Source organism: Heliangelus exortis, chromosome 6 (genome assembly GCF_036169615.1).
Source record: "Heliangelus exortis chromosome 6, bHelExo1.hap1, whole genome shotgun sequence".
Lineage (NCBI taxonomy): Eukaryota > Metazoa > Chordata > Aves > Apodiformes > Trochilidae > Heliangelus > Heliangelus exortis.
Window position 1 is genome coordinate 27,895,762 of NC_092427.1, and position 23,163 is coordinate 27,918,924.

General features: G+C 40.6%; 1 protein-coding gene across 2 annotated transcripts in view; it reads right to left on the bottom strand.

Annotated features, from left to right (window-relative positions):
* Positions 1 to 2,821: 2,821 nt before the first annotated feature.
* The window catches only part of CERS6 (ceramide synthase 6), a 108,496-nt gene continuing 88,154 nt past the window's right edge, over positions 2,822 to 23,163 (bottom strand). The window contains exons 10-12 of one of the 2 annotated variants that reach the window (XM_071747448.1): positions 7,455 to 7,611; positions 6,395 to 6,418; positions 2,822 to 3,442 (exon numbers count right to left, since the gene is read on the bottom strand). In XM_071747448.1, coding sequence (XP_071603549.1) covers positions 3,281 to 3,442; positions 6,395 to 6,418; positions 7,455 to 7,611 — 343 coding nt within the window. In that variant the 3' untranslated portion in view covers positions 2,822 to 3,280. The remainder of the gene's footprint in view (positions 3,443 to 6,394; positions 6,419 to 7,454; positions 7,612 to 23,163) is intronic. The other variant, XM_071747447.1, reaches the window with a different exon arrangement.

Genomic DNA, 23,163 nt, shown 5'->3' on the forward strand with positions numbered 1-23,163 from the left:
GATAAAATCTCGCATTTAGCATGAGCTACGTGAATAATTTCCATCCATTTTCTGGAATATGTGGGATTATTCTCTTAATACTTGATGGCCTCCAAATACACCTTACCAAGCTCTTCCACAGAGAAGCAAACAAACTCAAATGAAGAGAAAAATGGTTGCATGACATTCTCTCTGCAGAGTGGAAGATGAAGTCAAAGTTTTGACATCCACTGGTTAAAGCAATGAATCAAAACATGTTGCCATGTGTGATCACTAAAACACTTGGTCCATCCCACTAAAGATAGAAAAGATTGCATGAATTTTTTATTTCCATTAAAAAAAAAAAGTAGCTTGAAAGTTTAGTAATTGTTCAGCAAAGTTTAGTGAAGTTACTTTTATCCTTTTATCCCATTTCTACAAATGTCTCATTTGAATCTCTCATCTCACTTTTTTGCCAGACATAATAGTCTATATGAACTTTATTCTAGGCTGACAAGAATGGACTCTAAAAAGCCAAGTTTATAGGAGATAAGTAAGTCACTGGGAGTGAGTTCAACCATGGTATCTGTGTACATGCTTTAGTGCATCACAGATGAAACTGAACCTCAAAGGAGGAATTTCAATTCAAGTTGCTGTATTTAACACTGGCAGTACACTTGGAGTATATGTAGCCAGAAGGTAAATCATCTCAAGGGTTGTAGCCTTGACTGTACATCTGGATCAACAGGATAGAGCACAGCTGGGGAGGAGCTACAAGGACCGAAGGTCTCCTGCCTCTTGGGGACAATTGTTTTTGGTAACTGCTCTCTGTCCTGATATCAACATTACAGTTCTATCGGTTTATCTAGGTTGTATATGCTGATAATTCAGAGCAACACCCTGTCTGTGTGTAAGACAAAATATTTTGCCAGGAAGCCACCTCTGTAACCATCTTTTCAGAAGGGAAATGGTCCAGTGGAAGTAGTCATCAACACCACGGAAGAGGTGTGCTTAAACTATTATTCTCAATTACCATTTTAGAAAGTCAGATTTTGGAAATCATAATGCTCATTCAATATTTCCAAGGATGGCTTTTTACTTAAAACCTTGGTATCATCTTGACAGTAATTAGTAAAGAACTGCCACCTCAAATACCATGGATGGGATACTTTCTATTGTAATCAGTGTATTTTCACTGATGACTTGCAGATAACTGTATGAAATCAGAGACGCAGGAGACAGATAAAAAAAATCATCAGCAGAGAAACCTTTGAGAGAGAAGGAAACCTAAATAAGACTCCTTTGCTCCCTCAGATACACTCATGGACATAGAAACTATGCAGCTGCTAAATTACAAGGTTACGTGATGCTCTGCGAGCAGTAAAACTGGCAGCTCTTCCAAGATTTACAATTCTTCTTAACTTATTGTCTACTAACTAGAGGCACTGTTTTTGTTCATGCCATTCTGGACTTCCTGTTAGCACATTTTTGGCTAACAGAGAGGGGTCCCTATGGATAATAAAGGTTTCAGAAATTTTAAAGTGTGACCAGTATAATAGGACAAATTTCCGTTTTCAAAAAGAAAGAAGTGGCAACACAACTTTCTTCAATGGAGTGTGTATAAAATAGAGCCTTTAAACATGTTTTATGGTATCACAAAGCATCTATATTTTTCTACTTGCATAGGTGGAGGGAATCAAAAAGATTTCCTGGCTTAGAGTCCCAGCTGAACACAGCACTCCAATCCCTTCCTGTACAGAAAACATTGTTACTTTTTTTTCCTCATTTGTTCATTCCTTTTTTTTTTTTTCTTTTTAATTTTTTTCTTTTTTTTTCTTTTTTTTTTTTAAGTCTAAATAAAAGTCTTTGGTCTATAAGTACATTGGTTCTGTGTGTACATACATGATACTGATGAACAGTAGGTTGCATAGAGTCTGTTAGCCAAGAACTGTGCCTGCTTTTGGCACTGCTGTCACTAATCACAAAGAAATGTCCTGCAAGAGTTGTATGATCCTTAGAGTCCTAAATCAAACTTTCTCTAGAGGCCTGAAGAAGTGTATACACAATGTTTAAAAAGATGTTTATTCTGGGTGTTACTTTATCTTCTTTGGGACACAGACTGTAAATCTTGGATGAAAAAGTAGAGCAAAATTATTTTACAGACACCCTTAATTTTATTTCTAGATGTGATTATGTACTGCTGGGTGTTCAAAGCTTGCTGTGAATTATGTTAACTCAATTGTGCTCAAGTTCTCATGCATTTAAAATAAACTGCTTCTAGTAATGAATGACATTTTGCCTTCTCTCTCTTGGACCCTACCAAGAAAGTGGCAATAATTATAACAACAATACCTAAAGTGAACTGTGTCCAAGGAAGCCATGAACTTTTCATCTGCTGCTTTTTCCATCACACTCCTGCTCTCATCCATCTCAACTTCCAAGAACAGTTTCAGGAGTGAGGTCTGGATTCACAATGGTGCACCTGAACAAACACCTTTCAACATGGAATCTCTGCAAAAAGTTAAATAATATCTGTAGAAGTAAAAAATTGCAAGGAAAAAAAAAATAAAATTAGTTTATCCTACCTGTTGACATCGATGCTTTTGGATATTTGCACAAATAATCAAGTCTACTTCTAATGCAATTAACCACCAAAATGAATTTTAAAGTATGCTAAAATAGTACCCCACAATTACCACAGTTTTTTTCCCCAAATTGCTAATTGACCACATTATCTACTATTTAAAATATCAATCCAGTGTTTTAAAACTTTATGTTGGAGGAACGGCCACTGCGATTTGATAGGCAATTTCAAAACCAGTACTTTAAAACACAAAGATAGCAAAAATATCTGAAGCAGATCTAGAATCCATAAAACTATGTTCTATTTTACTGTAAATAACAACTTAAACAACTATTACTTATAGCAGACTGAGCAAAAGCAACAGAGGATGGACAGAAGAGATCTGAGCGCGATGGTCTCCACCACTGAGAATCCCAAGAGCTAAAGTTAGAGAATGGATATTCCCTTTTGTCTAGAAGCCTCAAAAGAATACAAAATAAATAATATTTCAAAGACAGCACGAGTGAAAATACTGCTCCCATTGTGTCAGTTACATACACATACAGCATGCCTACGTATACAGAAGGGTGTGTGTCTTCATTCACAAACAGGAAATATGGCAGTGCGCTATCAGAATGCTTTGATACTCCTATTTTTTTCTGATGCTGAGATATATGAAGAAACCACATTCCCAACTTATAATTTACTTCCAGTAGCAAACAGTTCATTCTGTTCGTGTCTTATGATTTAACTCAGGGATTAATGGTCTTCTGAGCAAGTGCCACCAGTAAGATACCCATTTGTCCCATTGGCACCACCGGTCCCATTAGTGGTGACAGTGCTGTGCAGGGTCCTTGAACGAGGTGCTGTTTCTTCCTCATCTGAGCTTGACTCAATGTCACTTCGGTCATCCTTTGCTACCTGTAGAATTTGAGAAAGAAGCAAGCAGTAGGTGATCATAAGGAAAAAAACCCACTTTTTGGTTCAAGCCAGATTCTGAAAATTCAAACACTTTTTAATTTGAGCTTTGAAGGCAATCTCAGCTCTGGCACACTTCTCTGCCTCTGCCTGCCTGGACTCACTTCAGACACGGATTCCTGTCCATGCACAGCTGCAAAGGCAGGGTGTTAACTTTGCACTGGTGCACTGAAGGCACCATGTCCAAGTGAGGTCACAGTGCTCAAGGCAAAGAGTTGTGCACAAACTAAAGGAACCAAGAATTCAAGCTTCAGAGTTCAACCTTGCCCCCTTCCCTCTCCCCTCCTACTACAACATTATTTCCTGTGCTTCCTTTGGGATGCTTCTCTTCGACATGACAATATAAAATATTCAACCCATCTTCCTCCTTCTCATGTCCCAGATCATTCCCTACTGACCACACAGCTCCAGGGAACAGTGCTATGGGCTGGCAGCAGGGGACAGGATTCATCAGTAGCAGCCAGATAGGACTGGCCAATGCATAACTCATCACACCAGGTAACTCCACTCTGATCTCAGGCAAGTGGTGAGAACAGGGCTTGAAACACTGAACATAGCACTCTCCAGTCCTTAACACAGGAACCACAAATGTATTTGGGCAATTCAATTGTCTACACCATCATGCCACTGGAAACCTGTTTCAGAACAGACTGACCCTAACTGTTAGGAATTTCCTGCTAATCTCCAGATGGCTTCCTTCCTGACAGCTTATGCCCACTTGCTCAGTGACTGTTGTTCCTTAGGTTAAGGAGTTCACACTCCTTATTTGCAGACCTCTTTGAAGGCCTCAGGTAAAGATCACTACATTTGAGGGCTGTGCATTGGTCCCTTCACGCTCCCCGAGGTGACTTTGCTTCACCCCATTCAGTCAGGTGCACCCAGAAAAAGTAAAAACATGAGGAAGCCAACAACGGGCAGGTTAAGGAGAGAAAACAAGGGTGTCAGAAAAGAAAATCCTGGAAAGAAAAGGCTCTGCTTGTCCTGTTTAATTTGATTCTTTTGCCTGAGAGGTAACAACAACACTACCAGCATGTGGGTCTGTAGGACAGCACAGGTCAGAGGAGATGTCATTATGTCTATGCCCAACCTCCCACTCAGTGTAGGGTCAGAGAAGGTTACCCAGAGCTTTACCCAGTCTGATCTTCAAAGTCTCCACAAGTGGTAAGAGTGCATCAGATGCAGTTAAAAAAAAAAAGAAACAAAAAACGAACAGAGAAAGAGGCCTGAAGTCAAAGCTGCATGAAGCTTTAAAGATGCAGCTTGCCATGCCTGACTCTACTCCTTTTTGTATAGCTAAGCTTCCCAATTCAGTCAGAATCTATCCATGCTGTGGTGGTTGCCACATAAGGCAATTCCTATTTACTTTTCCATAGTGACCGGACATAACAGGGGCAAAACACAATGAGGGTCTTGTCCTCAAAGAAACCTAAACAATTAAAGAACACTGTGTGTAATTTTTTCTTACAGTAATCCCCCTGTACTCCAGGAAGTCCTCATTACAATTCTGATATCCACCTCTTGTCTCATAAATGGCCATTTGCCTTTGGAGCTTCAAATGGTGCTACCATCCTTGCAATATTCTAGCACCTGAGTGACACTATTCTGCTTTTGGTAACAGAGAAAAAAGAAACACAATTCCCATATACATCCTAATGTCATTGCCTAGCAAGCCTGTAATTCTGACACCCATGAAACTGTACTGCAGCTGATGTAAGAAATTTGATTCTGTAGTTACACAGCTTCAGTTACAAACTACTTCAGTCTCTTTTATATAGGGGACTTTTACAGAAAAGTTGTTGGGGGTACAGAAATACACCTAGAATTACACTATTACACTCTTATGGGATAGAAGAGAATGGGCACAGCACAGGGTACTGAGTGCCTGTGACTGATATGAGGGCAGACCAGATGACTGAAAGACTCTGCCTCATCTTAAATTCTCTTAATATATCAGATTTACTGCCAATTCTTCTGCTAGAGTCCTGCCCCAAGGCCTGCAGCCACTTACATTAAACATGTGATCCACTCTCTTAATTTTTAAAATGCAGCAACATACCAGGATCTTTACATTTAAACTCTGGTATGAATCCAACACAACTTGCAGTACTTAGTTCTCTTTGTTTACCGAAGTAATTTTTACAGAAGTCTAGAAAATACATATCTAGGTTTATAAAGCTCCTAAGCATAACAGAAAATAAGGAATAAGGAACAGAAAACAAGGATCAGGATTAGTTACAAATAAAGTGATAACAATTTGCCTTATCAGTTGAGCTATTCCAAAGGCAGATGCTAGAAAAAAACAATAAAACAATAATTCAGGATGAAGATCTGTTGTAAGGTATCTGTAATGTGTTGTGAAAACTTTGCTTATTTTACTGCAGAAATGGAAAGAAAATGGTTGCAAGTGAGGAAGTTAAGATCTGGATGAGGAAGAATCCTTTGTGGTTATGTTCTGTATATGCATCTTTAGCCTGGTCTCCATCTTACTGAGAGTGTTTAACATTGCTCTTGTGCAACCTAAATTTTCTCCTGTGCAACTGTTTGAACTACGAGGCAGAGGACTTATACTCTGAAGTATGTTTCCCAGTGGTGACCGAGCAGCTGACTATCGTGCTGCTATATATGTGTAAAACAGGCTGTAACACAACAGCACCCAGACACTGAAGATAGAATTGGGTTTGAGTGGTATTAGGCTATACATAGGCAAAAAGTAAAATGGGTCCTTGAAGATAGCCTTCATTTAAATACACAAACACAAACAATGGATAAAAATACCAAGCAGAAGCTGCAAAAAATAATAATAAATAAAACCTAAAAAACCCAAACCAAACCAAATAAGAAACACCAACACAGTGCAGAATAAAACTTTTGCATAGTAAATTTAAAGAAACTTACATGCAAGGGGTTCCACTTTCCAGCCTTCCAGTACAGCACAAGGGAAAGGATAAACAAGCAGAGTAAGAGAGAGTATGAAGCACTCTTTGAAGTCACTGGTGTAATTCAGACAGGACAGCTGAGGGTAATAATTGCCGAAGGCAGAGGAGACTGAAGTGTGGCTTCCAGGCAAAACACAGTTCAGGAATGCACTGTCACACAGAGCAAGCTGCAGATTCTGGGTGCCACCCTGTATAAGGCTGAGCTTTCCCTTACATTCACAGGAACTGTTTTTCTGCAGAACAATCCTATTCACTTTGGGGGTGATCCCATGTTTTAGGAAACATCTACTCATGCACTCTACTATTTAAGAACAAAATGCTGTGTACTCTGTGATCTGTAAGCATTACTTCTACTATCTAAATGTGAGTGCAGTCCCTGCACAGCAAGTGTACTGGGGCTAGCACTTCTGTGAATTATATCTCCCTGTCAAATATAACAATGTCAGCAAGATACTGAATTTTATTGCAAATAGTCTTGCTGTAGAAATCCTAGAAAGAAAGCACATAGCCCTATGCAGAACCTCATTAATACCAAGCCTCAAAAGAGGTTGTGATCTGTGATTTTTATCAGTAATGAAGACAGCTGAATTTCAGTTTATGTTATTACTATCACTACCAGCTGGGAACACTTTGCTGACAACTACTATAAGGAAGAAAACCAGAAATGCCGGCTACAAGAAAGTAGTTTGCTTGTTGTTTTTTTAAATCCGATTTTCCTAGCTTGGTTCAGTACACCAGATTATAAAAACAAGTGTGGAAGCACATATAAATACAATCACTATTGTATCTTATACAATCACTTATAAATGCAATCACTAACTATATCTTAAGTTATTGGACATTTGCTAGAAGGATAGGAAAACAGTTTCCATGAAAGGAAAGAAAAACTTACATAAAACAACATGTGTCTTCAATAATGTTATGGATTAGAAAGAAAAAGTAACCAAGAAGTCAGTGACCTTGTATTGGTATTGTAAAAGGTAAAACCCTAAACATGAAACAGAACAGTGCTGTCTTACCTTGCCCTTTGCAATAGCTTTGTAGGCTGCCTTTATGATTAGATAAGACCAAAAACAGTGCAGAATTTGAAGAATCACAAGCAGAATGTTGAAGACCCACAAGGCAGGAAAATTGCCCAGAGCTTCATACAGTTCAAATAATGTTGTGTTTAATATCCTAGAAGAGAAATGGATAGAAAAATAATGTAACTTTACATAAGCCCTTTTAAAACCAAGATGACAAGTACCTGGTGAGATGGGACCTGCATGGACATTTAGTTCTCAGAATAATCATGACTTGGACTGAATCACACAGGTGTCAACAGAGAGAAACAACATCAAAATTTCTGTGTTTAACCTATTTCCCAAGCACCACATATAGAAAGCAAAGATTCTTAGTGTTCATTTCTTCTTTTATAAAGCTGTCAGGTCTTGGTTTTCTCAAGTAACTCCTTCTCTGATTAATAACAATTATTAATTAATTCCATATTTTTTAAATCAATCTTTTCCATCTCAGCTGCCTCCAGCAGGGGTTTGGTGCCCTTCTGTTAGCACTGGGGAAGAACACATTTGAGGACTGCATTGCAGTGCAACCCACATGCAGTCCCATGTTATTCACACCAGACTGGGACAGTGAGCTGCACCCTCTCTCATGTTATCCAAACAAGCCTGTACCAAGAGCTGAGCCATGTTCCCTGGGCACTCCCATCTGAAGCCCTCTCTCCCAAGCCAATCTCAAAGCCAACATATTTGCTTCAGTGTACACAGCTTTGGGTGCTGTTGCTCTCTTGGTATCAGCAATGCAAGTCATGAAAGCAAGACTGAAAACAGTCTGAGACAATTCAGTTAAGGTGAGACTTCAGTAGAACGTAAAACGACGGCACATGAGTGGCACGATTCAGCCTCTTGCAGAATTCTCTAAGAATGGGAGGAGGCTTTGGCTGAATGTCCCAACATTAACTCTTATGTTTATGTTCCTTTAGTGGAAACTTCAGTACCAACTGGAATCTAAAGTCAAAATAAACAGCTGAGGTACTGGGCAGCTCTGGTGGCTGCTTCTTGCACAAAATGAAATTTGTGCATCTCTTCTGTACAAGCAAGACTGAGGCTGAGCAGACAATGGGGATACTTGGGGGCAGCAAGGAATGGGTGTCAAGAAAATTTGGGCAGTTCTAGACATTTGTGCCAAGCCTTTGAGGATTAACATTTCAGATGCAGGCAGTAACAGTGATGTTACAATATGACTACTGAAGCTTTGTGAATACAGCACTAATGATTGCCCAAGTACTCTGCCATAGCAGACTACTTCAATCTGGACCTCAGCAAACTGCCTGAGAGCACAGTGGACAACAGTAGAAACAAGGGCACTTTTGGAAACAAATAATGACCTCTGAATGCTTGTTACATGTGGGGGAGGAGAGGGAGAGAAGAGGAAAAAATTAGGATTTGTCAACCTCCATCCATTTTCCTGGCTATGTAAAACTGCATTAAAAAATCTATTCATTTTATGTTTACTTGTTCGGTTTTTAATTAACTCTCACCCGCTAGCCACTAGATGGCACACTGGGTCAAGCAATCGGCTGCACAGCTCTTGGTCTGCACCAGCTTTACCTAAAGGCAGGAGACCCAACCGAGCCCTGTACGGGCTTCAGAACTGCACAGGTCTCCTTTGCAAAGTTAGATACTGGGCTCAACTCTTTAATTATCAATCACATTTGCCACAATCCTTTCCAATAACGTAAAAATCATCTCCAGCAGTGCTAATGTTAAGTATGTACAGGAAACAACCCTGAAATAAAACATTAAATGGTAATGATTTATGTGTATAAACAGTATTGGTTGAAAATCAAGCAGTATTTTAATACACTGGCCTTGATACTATAGGGCATTTCATAATAAAATCTCTACCTTTTTATTTTTGCCTTCTTATACTAAGCTCCAAGTTTGTTTCATGCTTTTTTGAGAGTTAAGTGTTTTATTACCTTACTATACAGCTGTGTTTTTACAGCGTCTTCTCTTTATGGTGTGAACACTGGAAAAATAAACTTAACCAGTGTGCAAAAACCCTGTCATACTATTGCTTTGTCAGCTAAAACCTTTCAGTTTCAGCTTTGTGTAATTTGCTCTTCCAACGATAGCTCTGCATGGCACAGCAATACTCCACTTTATAATTCAAGGGGATGCTCTCATGCATATAAAACCACAGCTGGAGTCAGCACTGTTTTACTTCACCAGTACTTACTTCAGCCCTGACCACTGTATCAAATTCAAATGCGAAGTCAACAACTCCTGTATGTAAAGCCGCCACTGTTTACATAATTTATTATTATTATTTTAATATAAATGCTATATATGCAAGAACTGTAAAAGCAGTGTCTTCAATTTCTGTTTATATTTTCATTCACTGGACCAAATTCACCACTGGGGGCTTCCATAGGAGCAATGTCAAAAAAGCAGCATTAGAGATGCAGATAGTCTGTTCTAATAGAAGTCTAAAACAGCAGGAAGACAGTAAGGCCAAAAAGAGTGCCTCTGGTTCAAAAAGCAGTTTCACCATGCAAATGAATTATCTACTATTTATTTGATATGGGAAATAAGCCTTCATTGAAAAAGCAGACCTCTTTCTAACAGGCTCATGTCTAGCAAACTAAGGGCAGGACTGGAACATTAAAGCTGCATTAAGGATCTCAATAATTGTTTAGCAATGGTAAGAGGGGTCAGTGATCTGATGTGCAGGCAGTGCTAAGACCATTTCTAAGCATGTAGGCCTGAGTAAAAGCAGAATGAAAAACCCAGAAAAGTAGATAAAAAATGGAAGAAAGTAAATAAAACTTCTCTCTCAGAAGGTTGTGGAGACTGATGAAGGGAAGGAGGTAAGAAAGCTTAGACAAATTTCCACCACTCCACTGCTGAAAGGATTCAAGTGAAGCATTTTAACCAACTACACAAACAAGGACTAGAAAAAGAAGCATGAGAATGGATTATGCAAAGGAGAAAGTGCTTGTGGGATGTATATACAAATAAATCCTAGGTTTAAATACTCAAAAAGACAGTCAGACACTTAAATCTGCAAACCTGCTTGAATTTTTCAGAGCTCTCCAGTGGCTGAATCCCAGTTTTTCACAATCAGCAGTGGAAACTGATTCCTGGCTATCTGACTTGAAACACCTTGACTTTATCTCACAGGGAGAAATTGCTTTGAGCTGCAAGTGCTCCACCTCTCTGAAAACTTTGGTCAGCATTTCTTAGTTCTTTGCAATTGGAAACAAAATGCTAGTTTCGGCTTTTGCTTTCTGGTTCTGGACTCCAACAATTTTTCCGAGGCCCTGAAAGATTTTGATAGCTGGACAAAACAACACAATCTCATGGAAGGTATTCTTGTTTCTTTTCTCATTAGTTACATCCCAAACAGGGCTGTGCACCTGGATGCCTGACACAATCACTTCAGCATTTTGAATTATGTGGTACAACTGATGAAGGTAAATGAAAACAAATTCACCACTTAAGATCCAGCCAGTGGTAGACTTGCAAGAATGCTGCCACAATAACTGAGCCACTGGGAGAGGTAATTCTGTACTTACTGTACTACTGGTCTAATTGAACACTCAGAATCCAATGAACACATTTTCAAGAACTAGCAACCATCAGCTGCATAACATCAACTACAACACAGGTTTTTCCTTTACCATCTCTTTATCTGTCCAGCTAAGCAGTACTTGGGAGGCCATCCACCTCAGAGAAGATTACACTCCCTCCCCTCAACTTAGTGGGAGCAAGTCCCAGGCTCTTGGATGGCAGTTACTAATTCTTGGCAATTAGATCATTTGTCTTGCACCAAGGATGGAATGAGAAAAGGGAGATGAAGGAAGAGAGATAAGGAAAGAGAGGGATGGGTAGAAGAGGAAAATGCTTTTTTACATTGGCAAAAATGTGCTGTCCTTTTTTCTGAAAGGGTCCCAGGAGGAATGAAAGGAAGTGAGAAAGAAGGCCATGTGGAAAAAGTAGGCATTCTTCCAGACAGGCAGGAAATTAATTATAAACTGTGCAGAATGAAGCATAGCAGCGTGATGGGCACTGTTATCACATCCAAAGGGGGCAGAAACTGCAGCTGAAATGAGTGCTACTGCACACTGCCTCACCCACTGCAGCACAGCCCGGTGCCCAGCACAATGCGTGTGCAGCACGGGGAATAAAAGGCAGGTTGGTACCACAGTGCAGTAGCCAGAAGCCTCAAAGTACAACCAAGGACAGTATCGTGATACCAGCATGTCTAAATAATTGGGAATGAATGTCTTTTTCTCCTTTAGCAACTGTATATCCGACAACAGCATTCTATACTGCACCATAACTATCTGTATTCAGACATCAATATTGCATTAATTACACAGCAAATACATAATTACATCTAGGTGGGCAATAACGAAAATTAGGTCCACTTTAGAGCAAGTAATCCAACAACACTACTGCCAGCAAGCCTTCAAAGTTTCTGCTTTTCTGAATTTTTCCCTTTAAAAGATAAACAACTGCACTTCTGCCTCAAACCATAGCAGTTTATTCTCCATTACACATGGTAAAAAGGGACCAAGACAGTCCTAAATTCTGGAATTAGCTACTCCATTAACCTACTATGTTAAAAAAACCTGAAAACCAACAAACAAAAAAGCAAACAAAACAACATTCTTTATATAGTTTACTTTTTGTTAAAGATGGGCACAAGGCACGGTACATCTTATCTGCCAGACAAAGACTCTGGGAGAATTAATTCATTAGCTTGGTTCTAAAACATTCTGGACTACTTGCTTAAAAGATCCCATAAAATCAACAGGTATCAAAAATATAATGAAGATTCACAGATAAATGAAGAATCAGTAGAGTGTAAAAGCATATGTATGTGCCCATGTTGATCAGCCATAGGATCATAGATTCCATCTATCATCAAAATCATCTAGAGTTATCCTTGGGATTTAGACCTTGACAGAAATTGAATAGGGCATCATATCTCATGCTGTCCTAGCTACTAATAATTACAGTGCTAAGATAACTTTACACAACAGGTGACCTGACACACAGATGTTTCTGCATGAGAAACTTCAGGTAAGCTACCCAACCTTTTACCTGAGAAGGATTTGAGATGATATGCAAAAGAGCCATTAAGTTCAAGAAAATTTTCCCTGAAGCCCTCAAGATGTAGCAGAGCTGAATACTGAATTACAGCAAATCCAGTAATTCAGCATTTAAATAGCTGTACTGCCAATTTCTTTCTCTTCTGAATTTCAGCTGAGCCAGCTGCTGTTAAGACATTGTCTATAGCACTGTTCTTCTTCTTGAAAATATACTTCTTGGCTCTTTCTGAGTGGGAGAACAAGATGTTTTCCCTTTCAGATCCTGCTGTCTTAAGTTTTCAGTCTCCCTGGGTAACATTTATACATGGCAAATATGAGGGGAGCAGCAGATACCCACTGTTAACAGAAAAGTCAGAAGAACCAGTCAGAAGCCACAGAGCATCAATGAGACAGGGAAGAAAGGACAGGAGAGAGAGATGATCTTTCAACAGCATCTCAGATGGATTCCTCAGATTTTTTTGTTGGTGATGCTCATTACCTTGGAAGCTGATCAAAGATCTCAACAAAATGGAGTAACAGAAGGGGTATAACCTCGAGTCAGTACTCAGAGCAGCATCAAATCCATACAGCTCCATTTATCAGTGAGCTCAGCATCACTTGGTGTTCTCACCTGTACCAGCCCCATATGAGAGATCAAATTCAATAGGATTTCAAATTACTTAACTAAAAGGATGGGACAGACAGGAAATTATTCATGTTTGATGTACCGTAAAAGAGACCATTCTGATCAAGCTGTCACTAATCTGGGTTCAGCTGTGCTTCTCACTCAACTCCTTCTAATCCACAGACTATGTATTAACTGATTTTGCAGCTACTAGTATGAATAATAGTATTTCCACTCTTGTGGATAGAAAAAAAAGACAAGAATACAAGGTCAGACACACCTTCACAATCCAAGCTCAAATCTCAGGAGAGTCTTTCAACAGACATTAGGATATGGAGAGAATTCAAATTTCCTAGCAGAATGTAATTATACTCAGCAAAATGTTCAATCAGTAATGTGTTCTGGCAAAATGCTTGTGTAAAAGCCTGTGATCATAACACAGGCATAGAAAAACTACGTTTTGCTAAGAATAATGATTCCAAACTGAAAATCTCCAAGCACACATAAAAATTTTTTATGAACAACAGAGAATACATATCTGAATCCTCTTGCCTAGAGATCACATTATACTCCAAACAGGAGACATTTTTTGTAAACTATGGTTGGCTAATTTCCAATCTTTGCAAAATAGGGTACCAAAGAACAAAAAAAGCCTTCCCCATGTCTCTTACTTTTGGCTAAAAATAAGTGCAATACTGCTGCTCAAGGAATATTTCTTCCTCTTGCCTTTGGAGCACACACTGACATACTGCCTTGTGTATAGCTATATGCCATGGCAGTCATTTTAGGAGAAAAACAGATTACCCAAATTTTCTGTAAATGCAGGACTAAACAGAATTAGTTCAAAAGCCCCCAGACATCACAGAACAGTTCAGTCAGTTCTCCACCAGGTACACAATGCCTTTTAGGTGGCTTATATACCACCAATAGCAGGAATATCACACTTTGTATTCCTCGATCTAGTACGGAGAACATGTCCCTAGGGCAATATAATAATTTTGAAATGCATAAAAATCACACAGCTTAAGGAAGTGTGGTGGCACAGTGCCTGCCAAGGACTCATCTTTCTCACAAACTACTTCATTATTATGGTCCATTTGTGGAAAAAATGCCAAAATATCTGGATAGGGAAGAAAAAAACCCCCAACATCAAAAACCCAATCAACTGTACTTTTGCTCCATGAAGATCATAATAATTTTCTCCATGCTAAAATTTGGGAAACCAGCCTTAAACTGTTGTTTTCTTTCTTTTTTTCACAAAGGCAACATCTTTTTTTCTCCCCTCCCTACTGCAAGTGAATGCACCTTCACAGGAGACTTGGAGAACTTCAGCTGACTACAAAGCTGCTTATATGAGATGACTATCAAGTTGGGAGCAACCCTCAATTGAATCTCCTCAGGTTATTCATACTCTCCAGTCACTATGCCTTGCTGAGCTTACTTTAAAGTGGTTAATGTGTCTGGCCACAAGTAAAACATCAAATCTATCTTCCTTCCCCTGAGACTTCTACATTAATTAGAATAAATCTTAACTAAAGAAGTGCCACAGCAATGTTTTTTGGCTGGTTTTCAGTCAGAGTCCAGATTTTAGAAAGGACATGTTTCATAATAAAAGGAGGGAAGTGAGAACACTGTCTGAGTAGCCTATCCTTAACAACAGAAAGCACTATTACAGACACAGGGTACAGCCTGCAGAAACTAACAGAGAGGATGAGAACATCTTTGGAAGATCAGAGGAAATGTTTTTTTCATGTAATTTTTTTCTCTTCTGATCATATGAGAATTTTAAGAATGGAAACACTGAGCAAATGCCACTTTTTGTTATTTACACTGCAAACCCACAATGGTGAATGACATCCATAACCTTTCTGGTTCTAACAACTTCCCTTTAAATAGCTGGCTCAGGTATTAGCCTGGCACTCCAAAGACTTGAGGTTTGCTTCATGTGGACTCAGAGGCTTGAGTTCACAGTCACTGTACACAATTTTAGCAAATAAAATAACCAGCTATTAGGAAGGAAAACATCAGACAATGTTTTGTCAAAAGCAGATGAGATGAGAACATTATAAATGCTCTACTAAAGAGCTAAGACAAGAGTAGTGAGTAAATGTATGGAGACTTAGCTATATTTAAACTTTCTTTTTAATCCATAAACTGAAGTTTGAGTTCTTCAAATATACAGCAGCTAGTTTGCCAAAAACTTTATTAAATGCTTTTGATAAACTAATGGGTTGTAAGTTGCCTGCTGAAACTATAAACAGCCTCAAATATAAGCACATTAGGTATTTTTTATTGGTTTTACAGCATCCACTCACTGACAGCATGAGTAACATCAGGAATCGAGTAACTTGGATCAAAATAATAATTTATTCCTTCAATATCTGCTACCCACAAACAATTTAGATTGTGCTCTGGTTTATTCAATATTCTGAGCAAAATGAGCTTTTAACAGTGTCAGAAGAGATTTATTTTCTTAATAAAAAGCAAGTTATTTTACTGTACAACAATCAGAGTTATTTGTCCAGCTCTATACATAATACTATCCAGGATAAAAAGGTTTCACTGACTTCAGGATCCAGCAAGAGTAACTAAAACCATCACAAAACTTTGTTCATTCATAGGCCAGACTAGGTTTGAGCCATTGTGATGAATCTGTCTTCCTAAATTCTCATCTTGCCAAGTAACTGACCAGGATTCTTGCTTTAAGTGGTGCCTACATACTGCTTTGACACAGTATGATGCTTTTTAAGGGAAGGTTTCAGCTTTCTGTTTTACCAATATGTTCAGAGGAATGAAGCAGGGTGATTGCTGGGATCTACACACTGCCTTCTGAATACACATGCTACAAAGGCCAAACAGGAGAAAATCTGCCAGGAAAGAAATGCAGCATGAAAGACTACAACTCAGCTTTCTGCATACTAAGAGGTGCAAAAAATCAGTTAATATCAGATAGAAAAAGAACAAAGCCAGGAAAGAGAGAGGTTCAGGAAATCTTTGCAGCATCTGATAGGGGCTCTGTGTTGCTTTATTTGTAACTCAAACTGAAATTTTGCTCAGAGGGAAGCTGATTACAGGGAGATTACAGCTGATTACAGAGAGAGAACAGTGTGAAGTGGAAATACTGGATCACTATTTGGAGACCCAGTGTGTGCATTAGCAGCATGGCTATAACCATGCTATTGTTCTACCAGTTATGACACTTGGAAAGAGCTATTCAGCCAGTCGTGCACTAATGAGAGAAAGAAAGGCAATAAGTAACTTCATTTCTGCACACCACGGTGGACAAAAGTTAATTTTAACTTTTGGATCATACCATGTTTGTCTGGTTCATGCAGATATTCATTGCCATGAAAATGCAATTAGAAATCATCCATAGGTAAGCCAGGCTGTGTGTATTCTCATGAGCTTTGAAAAGTAAAGAATAACAGGGAACAAAGTTGTTCTTCTGAGGACTGCCAGACTCATGCTTATATAGAATTTGTTGGTATAAAAATCCCATTGAGCAGCTGATAAGGAGACATGCACTTGAAATAGCTTTGAGTTGTTTCAACTATTTTTGCCATCATTTTTTTTTTTTTTTTTTTCCCCTGACAGAACCTTTCCAGACAGACTCACAAGCAGAAGATCAGGTTAAGACACACCTACCAACATTGAACAAGATCATACCAACTAACCAAAGTGCTTGACTGTCCTCAGTTTTTAACATGATACAGTAGTTTAGGCATTGCCAGTGTCTAAAGAGATCAAGGACAGACTACCTGGACTTGCTTAGATGAGAATCTGGGGGACAGCACATACAGAACATGACCTGTATTCTTTATAATCAGCTTAAATTGGGCTTTCATTTACATTTTTACAGTGGGGGCACTGTTTAAAATTTTTCAGTGCATATATGTAACATGCCTATGCCAAGACCTCACAGGTGGCATGGATGTTAACACCATTTCCCTGCCTTTTGAACAGCAGAACTGGTGAAACACTTGCCTGAAACCCACTGTGTTCTACATCTCATACAATACAACTCATTATAGAAATAATCAAAAGTAGTGAAAAGCAGCTGCTTACTCGTACCAATCAGAGAAACCTGAAAGAACCTGAATTTACCAAGTTAACACCTGGTAAACATCAGCCTAGCTTTTCTGTAAGCCTTCTTCTTTCAAACCCAAAAGTTACACCTTTGCCTTCAATTACCTTAACTATCTTTTAAAATTATAAACATGTTCCCTAGAATGGAAGACACTTGTTTGTTCTCTGCACACCTCAAAAAATTATTAATAAATATTACAGTCCCATGGAGTTTACCTTTCTAGATATTGCAAGAAACCCAAAACAACAGCAAAAACCAAACCATTCCTTTATCAACAGAGAGGACTATGTCCACGTAACTGCTGCCAAACCAAGCATTTCAGGCCCACAAAAGAGGAGTTGCAAGTCATACCGAAATAAGGGGCTTGATGTAACTGCTTTGCCCAGCCTGATGAGACTACCCAAAAGCTCACTAACTTATATAAAGTCTTTGGTTTGAGAGTCCTTTCATACTCCCTACAATCCTGTATCACCTGAGAAGGCACCATGTTCCCCCTGACTCATGGAGAGCTGTGTTTTATGTTGCAATTTGCTAGAACAGTGATTATGCGCAAGTGGGAGAATTTCACAAGCAAAATGTCTTGTCAGTGAAAATAGCAGCTTTACTCCTACATTCACTTAGCAGCAGGAGGCAGAAAGTGTCCTGGGGTTTTTGAATTATTGCTGAAATGAACTCCAGATGCCTGCAGAAAGGCTGCTAAATATACACCTAATTGCCAGTTTCTTTTGTCTTAGCCCTGCTGCTAAACAACCTTCAAACAACGGCATTTGATATATTCTGAATTGTTTATTAGCACCTTTATGCAAAATTAAATGGCACTTGTGCAAAGCCAGAGCACACCAGCATGCCAGTGTTTCAGAAGTGAGGTCTCTGGAAGCCTGTCATGGGTATTCACCTTCCTGTATGGGGGATCTTTTCTTATAAATTATATTCTTCCTTTTACATTTCATGCACACCGATTTTATACCTCTTAGTTTTTATGCTAGAAAAATGCGTGTATTTATGTAATATTAATCAGGCACCAAATTTTGCTATTTTGAATATTCAGCAAAGGAGAGCAAAATTATGCTTCCTGGCCTGCTGCCACTCCAATGACTCATCACTGCTGACATGCAAGCTGCTTCATAGAGAAAAAGGATTTGGGAGAGATAAGCTCACTTGTCCCATGCTTCATACTTGCTAACCCTGACTCCCACACAAGTACAGCTCAGAACTATGGAACCGCCACTGGGTTCTGTAATCACAGTTGTATGTTAGGGCAACCACTAGGAGTACATAGAATCATAGAATCATAGAATTGGCTGGGTTGGAAGGGACCTCAGAGATCATCAAGTCCAACCCTTGATCCACTACCGCTGCAGTTCCCAGACCATGGCACTGAGTGCCACATCCAGTCTCTTTTTAAATATCTCCAGGGACGGAGAACCCACCACTTCCCGGGGCAGCCCATTCCAATGCTTGATCACCCTCTCAGTAAAGAAATTCTTTCTAATGTCCAACCTAAACCTCCCCCGGCACAACTTGAGACCGTGCCCTCTTGTCTTTCTGAGGGTTGCCTGGGAAAAGAGACCAACCCCCACCTGGCTACAACCTCCTTTCAAGGAGTTGTAGAGAGTGATGAGGTCTCCTCTGAGCCTCCTCTTCTCCAGGCTAAACAGCCCCAGCTCCCTCAGCCTCTCCTCATAGGATCTGTGCTTGAGTCCCTTCACCAGCCTGGTTGCCCTCCTTTGGACCGGCTCCAGGACCTCGATATCCTTCCTAAACTGAGGGGCCCAGAACTGGACACAGTACTCGAGATGTGGCCTCACCAGTGCCGAGTACAGGGGCAGAATCACTTCCTTGGACCTGCTGGCCATGCTGTTCCTGATACAGGCCAGGATGCCATTGGCCTTCTTGGCTACCTGGGCACATTGTTGGCTCATGTTCAGCTTCCTGTCAATCCAGACTCCCAGGTCCCTCTCTGTCTGGCTGCTCTCCAACCACTCTGTCCCCAGCCTGTAGCGCTGCATGGGGTTGTTGTGGCCAAAGTGCAGGACCCGGCACTTGGCCTTGTTGAACTCTCCAGTCTGTCCAGATCCCTCTGCAGAGCCCTCCTGCCTTCCAGCTGATTGACACTCCCCCCCAGCTTAGAGTCATCTGCGAATTTGCTGATGATGGACTCAATCCCCTCATCTAAAATAGTCAATAAAGATATTAAAACAGAACTGGGCCCAACACTGATCCCTGGGGGACACCACTAGTGACCGGCCGCCAACTGGATGCAGCACCGTTCAGCACCACTCTCTGGGCCCGGCCCTCCAGCCAGTTCCTAACCCAGCACAGAGTGCCCCTGTCCAAGCTGTGGGCTGACAGCTTTTTCAGGAGAATGCTGTGGGAGACGGTGTCAAAGGCCTTGCTGAAGTCCAGGTAGACCACATCCACAGCCTTCCCCTCATCCACCAGGAGGGTCACCCTATCATAAAAGGAGATCTGGTTGGTCAGACAGGAAGATAAGGTTGGTCAGACAGGACATACATCAAGGACATACATCAAGGCTTTTGTCTGGAAAGAAGATGGTCTTTAAGATCAAAGATCATATACATCACACAGCACCATATGCATATTCTAATAAATAGATGTGTTCTTTCGTTGGCTGAGAGGAGAGGCAGAGGGATTGCCAGTGCTACCACTGTATCTGTGACCCAGGAGCACACTGCTGGCTGCTGCATTCTCTAATACAAAGTCCCTCTGCCAACACTGCCTTCAAGACTCTATGCTGATCTTTTCCCTCCCAGCAGCAAACCACACCTACAGCTGTAACCTGCTGCCCTCACCAGCCCAATATCCAGTACCAAGAGAGCCAGCATCAACAACAGCAGCCACTGTGCCATCTTCACAGATCTCTTTGCTTCAGGTTCTTCATAGAACAGGACTCCAGCAAAATTCAGGCCAAAGTAGCATGGAAGTGCTGCTGTCACCTAACACAGGATGGGCACATCCAGGACACTAGCACAAAATGTCACAGCACTAAAGCAGGGCTCAAGTTCTGACACCTGCTAGAATAACTTTACACTGAGCTAGCAATCTCTGCCAGGACTCCAGCAGTCAGACAGCATGAGGTGTGTACTAGAGACACTTAACACAGATTTCAGCTCTATGATGCCTGATTCTCTCTAGCCATGTCAATCTTTAATTTATAATTTGTCTAGTCCTAGCAATGGCTCCCTGCACAGTGTGGCACTTGTCTGCTAATACTTCAAAGAAGTCACCTGAGGAAGCACACCTCCAGTTTCTGAACTTCAGTTCCAGATACAAAGACAGTGTTATTTTTAACACTTCAGGTTGAAAGTGTTGACTTTCCAAAATTTCACTACTGTAGTAAGGATTTAAGGGATGGGGAAATCTTGACCTTACTGATATTCAGATATCTCAGGAGAAAAAGCATATTGGGCAGCTGCTTCTAGTTAAATGTGTGAAAACTAATTACTTCCTTCAAATTCTTGCTCTCTAGACAAAATTAATCTGCCCTTTGTTGAATATTCAGCAAGGAAAGCACATAGCGGTGATCTGGTAAAATTTGTGTTTGAATAACAAAAAATTTCAAGTCAGCAGTTCCTTCCTCACCATTTCAGATAATGCAGAGTGAGGTTTAAATGCTGAAGTCACAGCAGAATACACAAGGCAACTCACAGAATCACATAATGACTGAAGTAGGAAGGGACCTCTGGAGGTCATTCTGGTCCAACTCTCTTGCTAAACCTCTTGAGTCACCTGTAGCAGGCTTCCCAGGACCATATCCAGACAGCTTTTGAGTATGTCCAAGGACAGTGACTTCACAGCCTCTCTGTGCAACCCGTGCCAGTGCTTGATCACCCTCACAGTGAAAAATGGTTTCCTAATGTTCAGAAGTAACATCCAGTGTGTCAGTTCACACACATTCTGGTCCTTGCCCTGGGCACTACTGGAAAGACCCTGGGGCTTTGCCTTCTTTACTCTCCCTTAATACATTGATAATATCTATCCTGAGCTTTCTCTATACTTAACAGTCCCACCTATGTCATCCTGTCCTTGGTGCCCAGCAGGACTCCCAGGTCCTTTTGTGTAAAGCTGCTTTGAAGCTGGTCAGCCCACAGCATATACTGGTGCAGTAATCTGTACTTTCCTTTGATGTACTCTATGGGGTTCCTGTCAGCCGCTTTCTCCAGCCTGCTGAGGTTCCTTTCTTCTGGATGACCACCACACAAACCTCTGGTGGATGAGCCACTCCTCCCAGGTTGGAACATGAGCAAACTTGCTGAAGATGCACTCTGCCCCATCATCCAGATCATGGGGAAAGATATTGAATGGAACTGGACTCAGTACTGATTGCTTTGGTACACCACTAGTTATTGGCATCCAAATAGACTTCATACCACTGATCACCACTCTATGGGTCTGGCTGCTCAGAGAGTTTTCAGTCTATCTCACTGTTAGCTCATGTAGCCCGTACATTATCAGCTGCTATCTCAAGATCTTCTAGGAGGTAGTGCTGAAAGCCTTACTGAAGTCAAGGTAGACTATATCCATTGCTCCCTGCTCATCTACTATCTATATCCATTGCTCATCTAGTTAGCCAGTCATTTAATCATAGAAGATTATCAGGTTGGTCAAATATAACTTCCCCTCTGCAAACACATCCTGGCACCATCTGACTGAGTCTCCAGTGGCAGAACTGCACTGGTGGAATTGGGTCCTTCATTCATTTCTCAGTATAAAACAGACTGCAACAGGCAGGTGAAATCTGATGGGAGAGTGCCAACATTTTCCTACCTGAGATCATTCAAGTAGATAAACTAGCTCACTTCACTTGCAAAAATTCAGTGAATGGCCAAGTTAGCTTCAAGGAAGGACTAAAGAAAGAGAAGCAAAGCTATTTAAGAAACAAATAATTGATCCCTGGAAAAAATAGCAAGCATTTCTTAAAAATGAAGTTTGTGTGTCTATCCATTTTCTCATTTTGCCATAGTCCCTCACCAACTCAGAGTGCAGTAGGGACCAGGCATCACATTATCTTTGGAGTCATTAAATGCTAAATGAGACTTCTACACTCTACTGTTAATCAGAGCTGATGACAAAGCTCCCTAAGGGCACCTTTTTGCACTAACAAAACCCCAAAGAGATATCATTATAAAGGATTTGAAAGGGAACTGGGGCAGAGAGGTTGATACTGGAATCTGTAAATCCTCTGCATGCTTAAATAAGAAGCTTGGTAATATCTCCAAACAAAAGAATGTAACAGTTCTGGCATTCCTGGTGCTTCCCAAAACCAAAACTGCTACTGTTCTGATGCAATGACAGACCCCTCTTGCTCTCATAGGGATACAGAGATTTGGGCTAGTTCAGTTCATACGAGAGAAAGGAAGGATCAAGAAAACCAAAGAGTGGGGCCCATGCCTTCCCCCAATCTTCCTCATAGATGGGGCACAGACTACAGAGAAATCTGAATCTAGCATCTATGTCCTGTTTGTGTGTATGTATGTGTGTGTACCTAAAAAAGAGAGTATGTGCATGTGCAAGCAGCTGCCTTTGTCTGGGAAGAGGTAAGATTACAGTAACACCTTGTAGAATGGAGTTCCTCAGGGGTCTGTTCTCAGTCCAGTGTGGTTTAACATCTTTGCCAGCTACATGGACAACGGCATTGAGTGCACCCTCAGTAAGTTTGGCAATGACACCAAGATGTGCGGTGTGGTGGATTCACTTGAGGGAAGGGAGACCATCCAGAGGGGCCTTAATAGGCTTGAGAAATGGGTCAGTGCAAACTGCATGAGGTTCAACAAGTCCAAGTGCAAGGTCCTGCATCTGGGTTGGACAAATATCAGGCACAATTCCAAGCTGGGTACAGAGTGGGTTGAGAGGAGCCCTGAAGAGAAGGACTTGGGGGTGCTGGATGACAAGAAG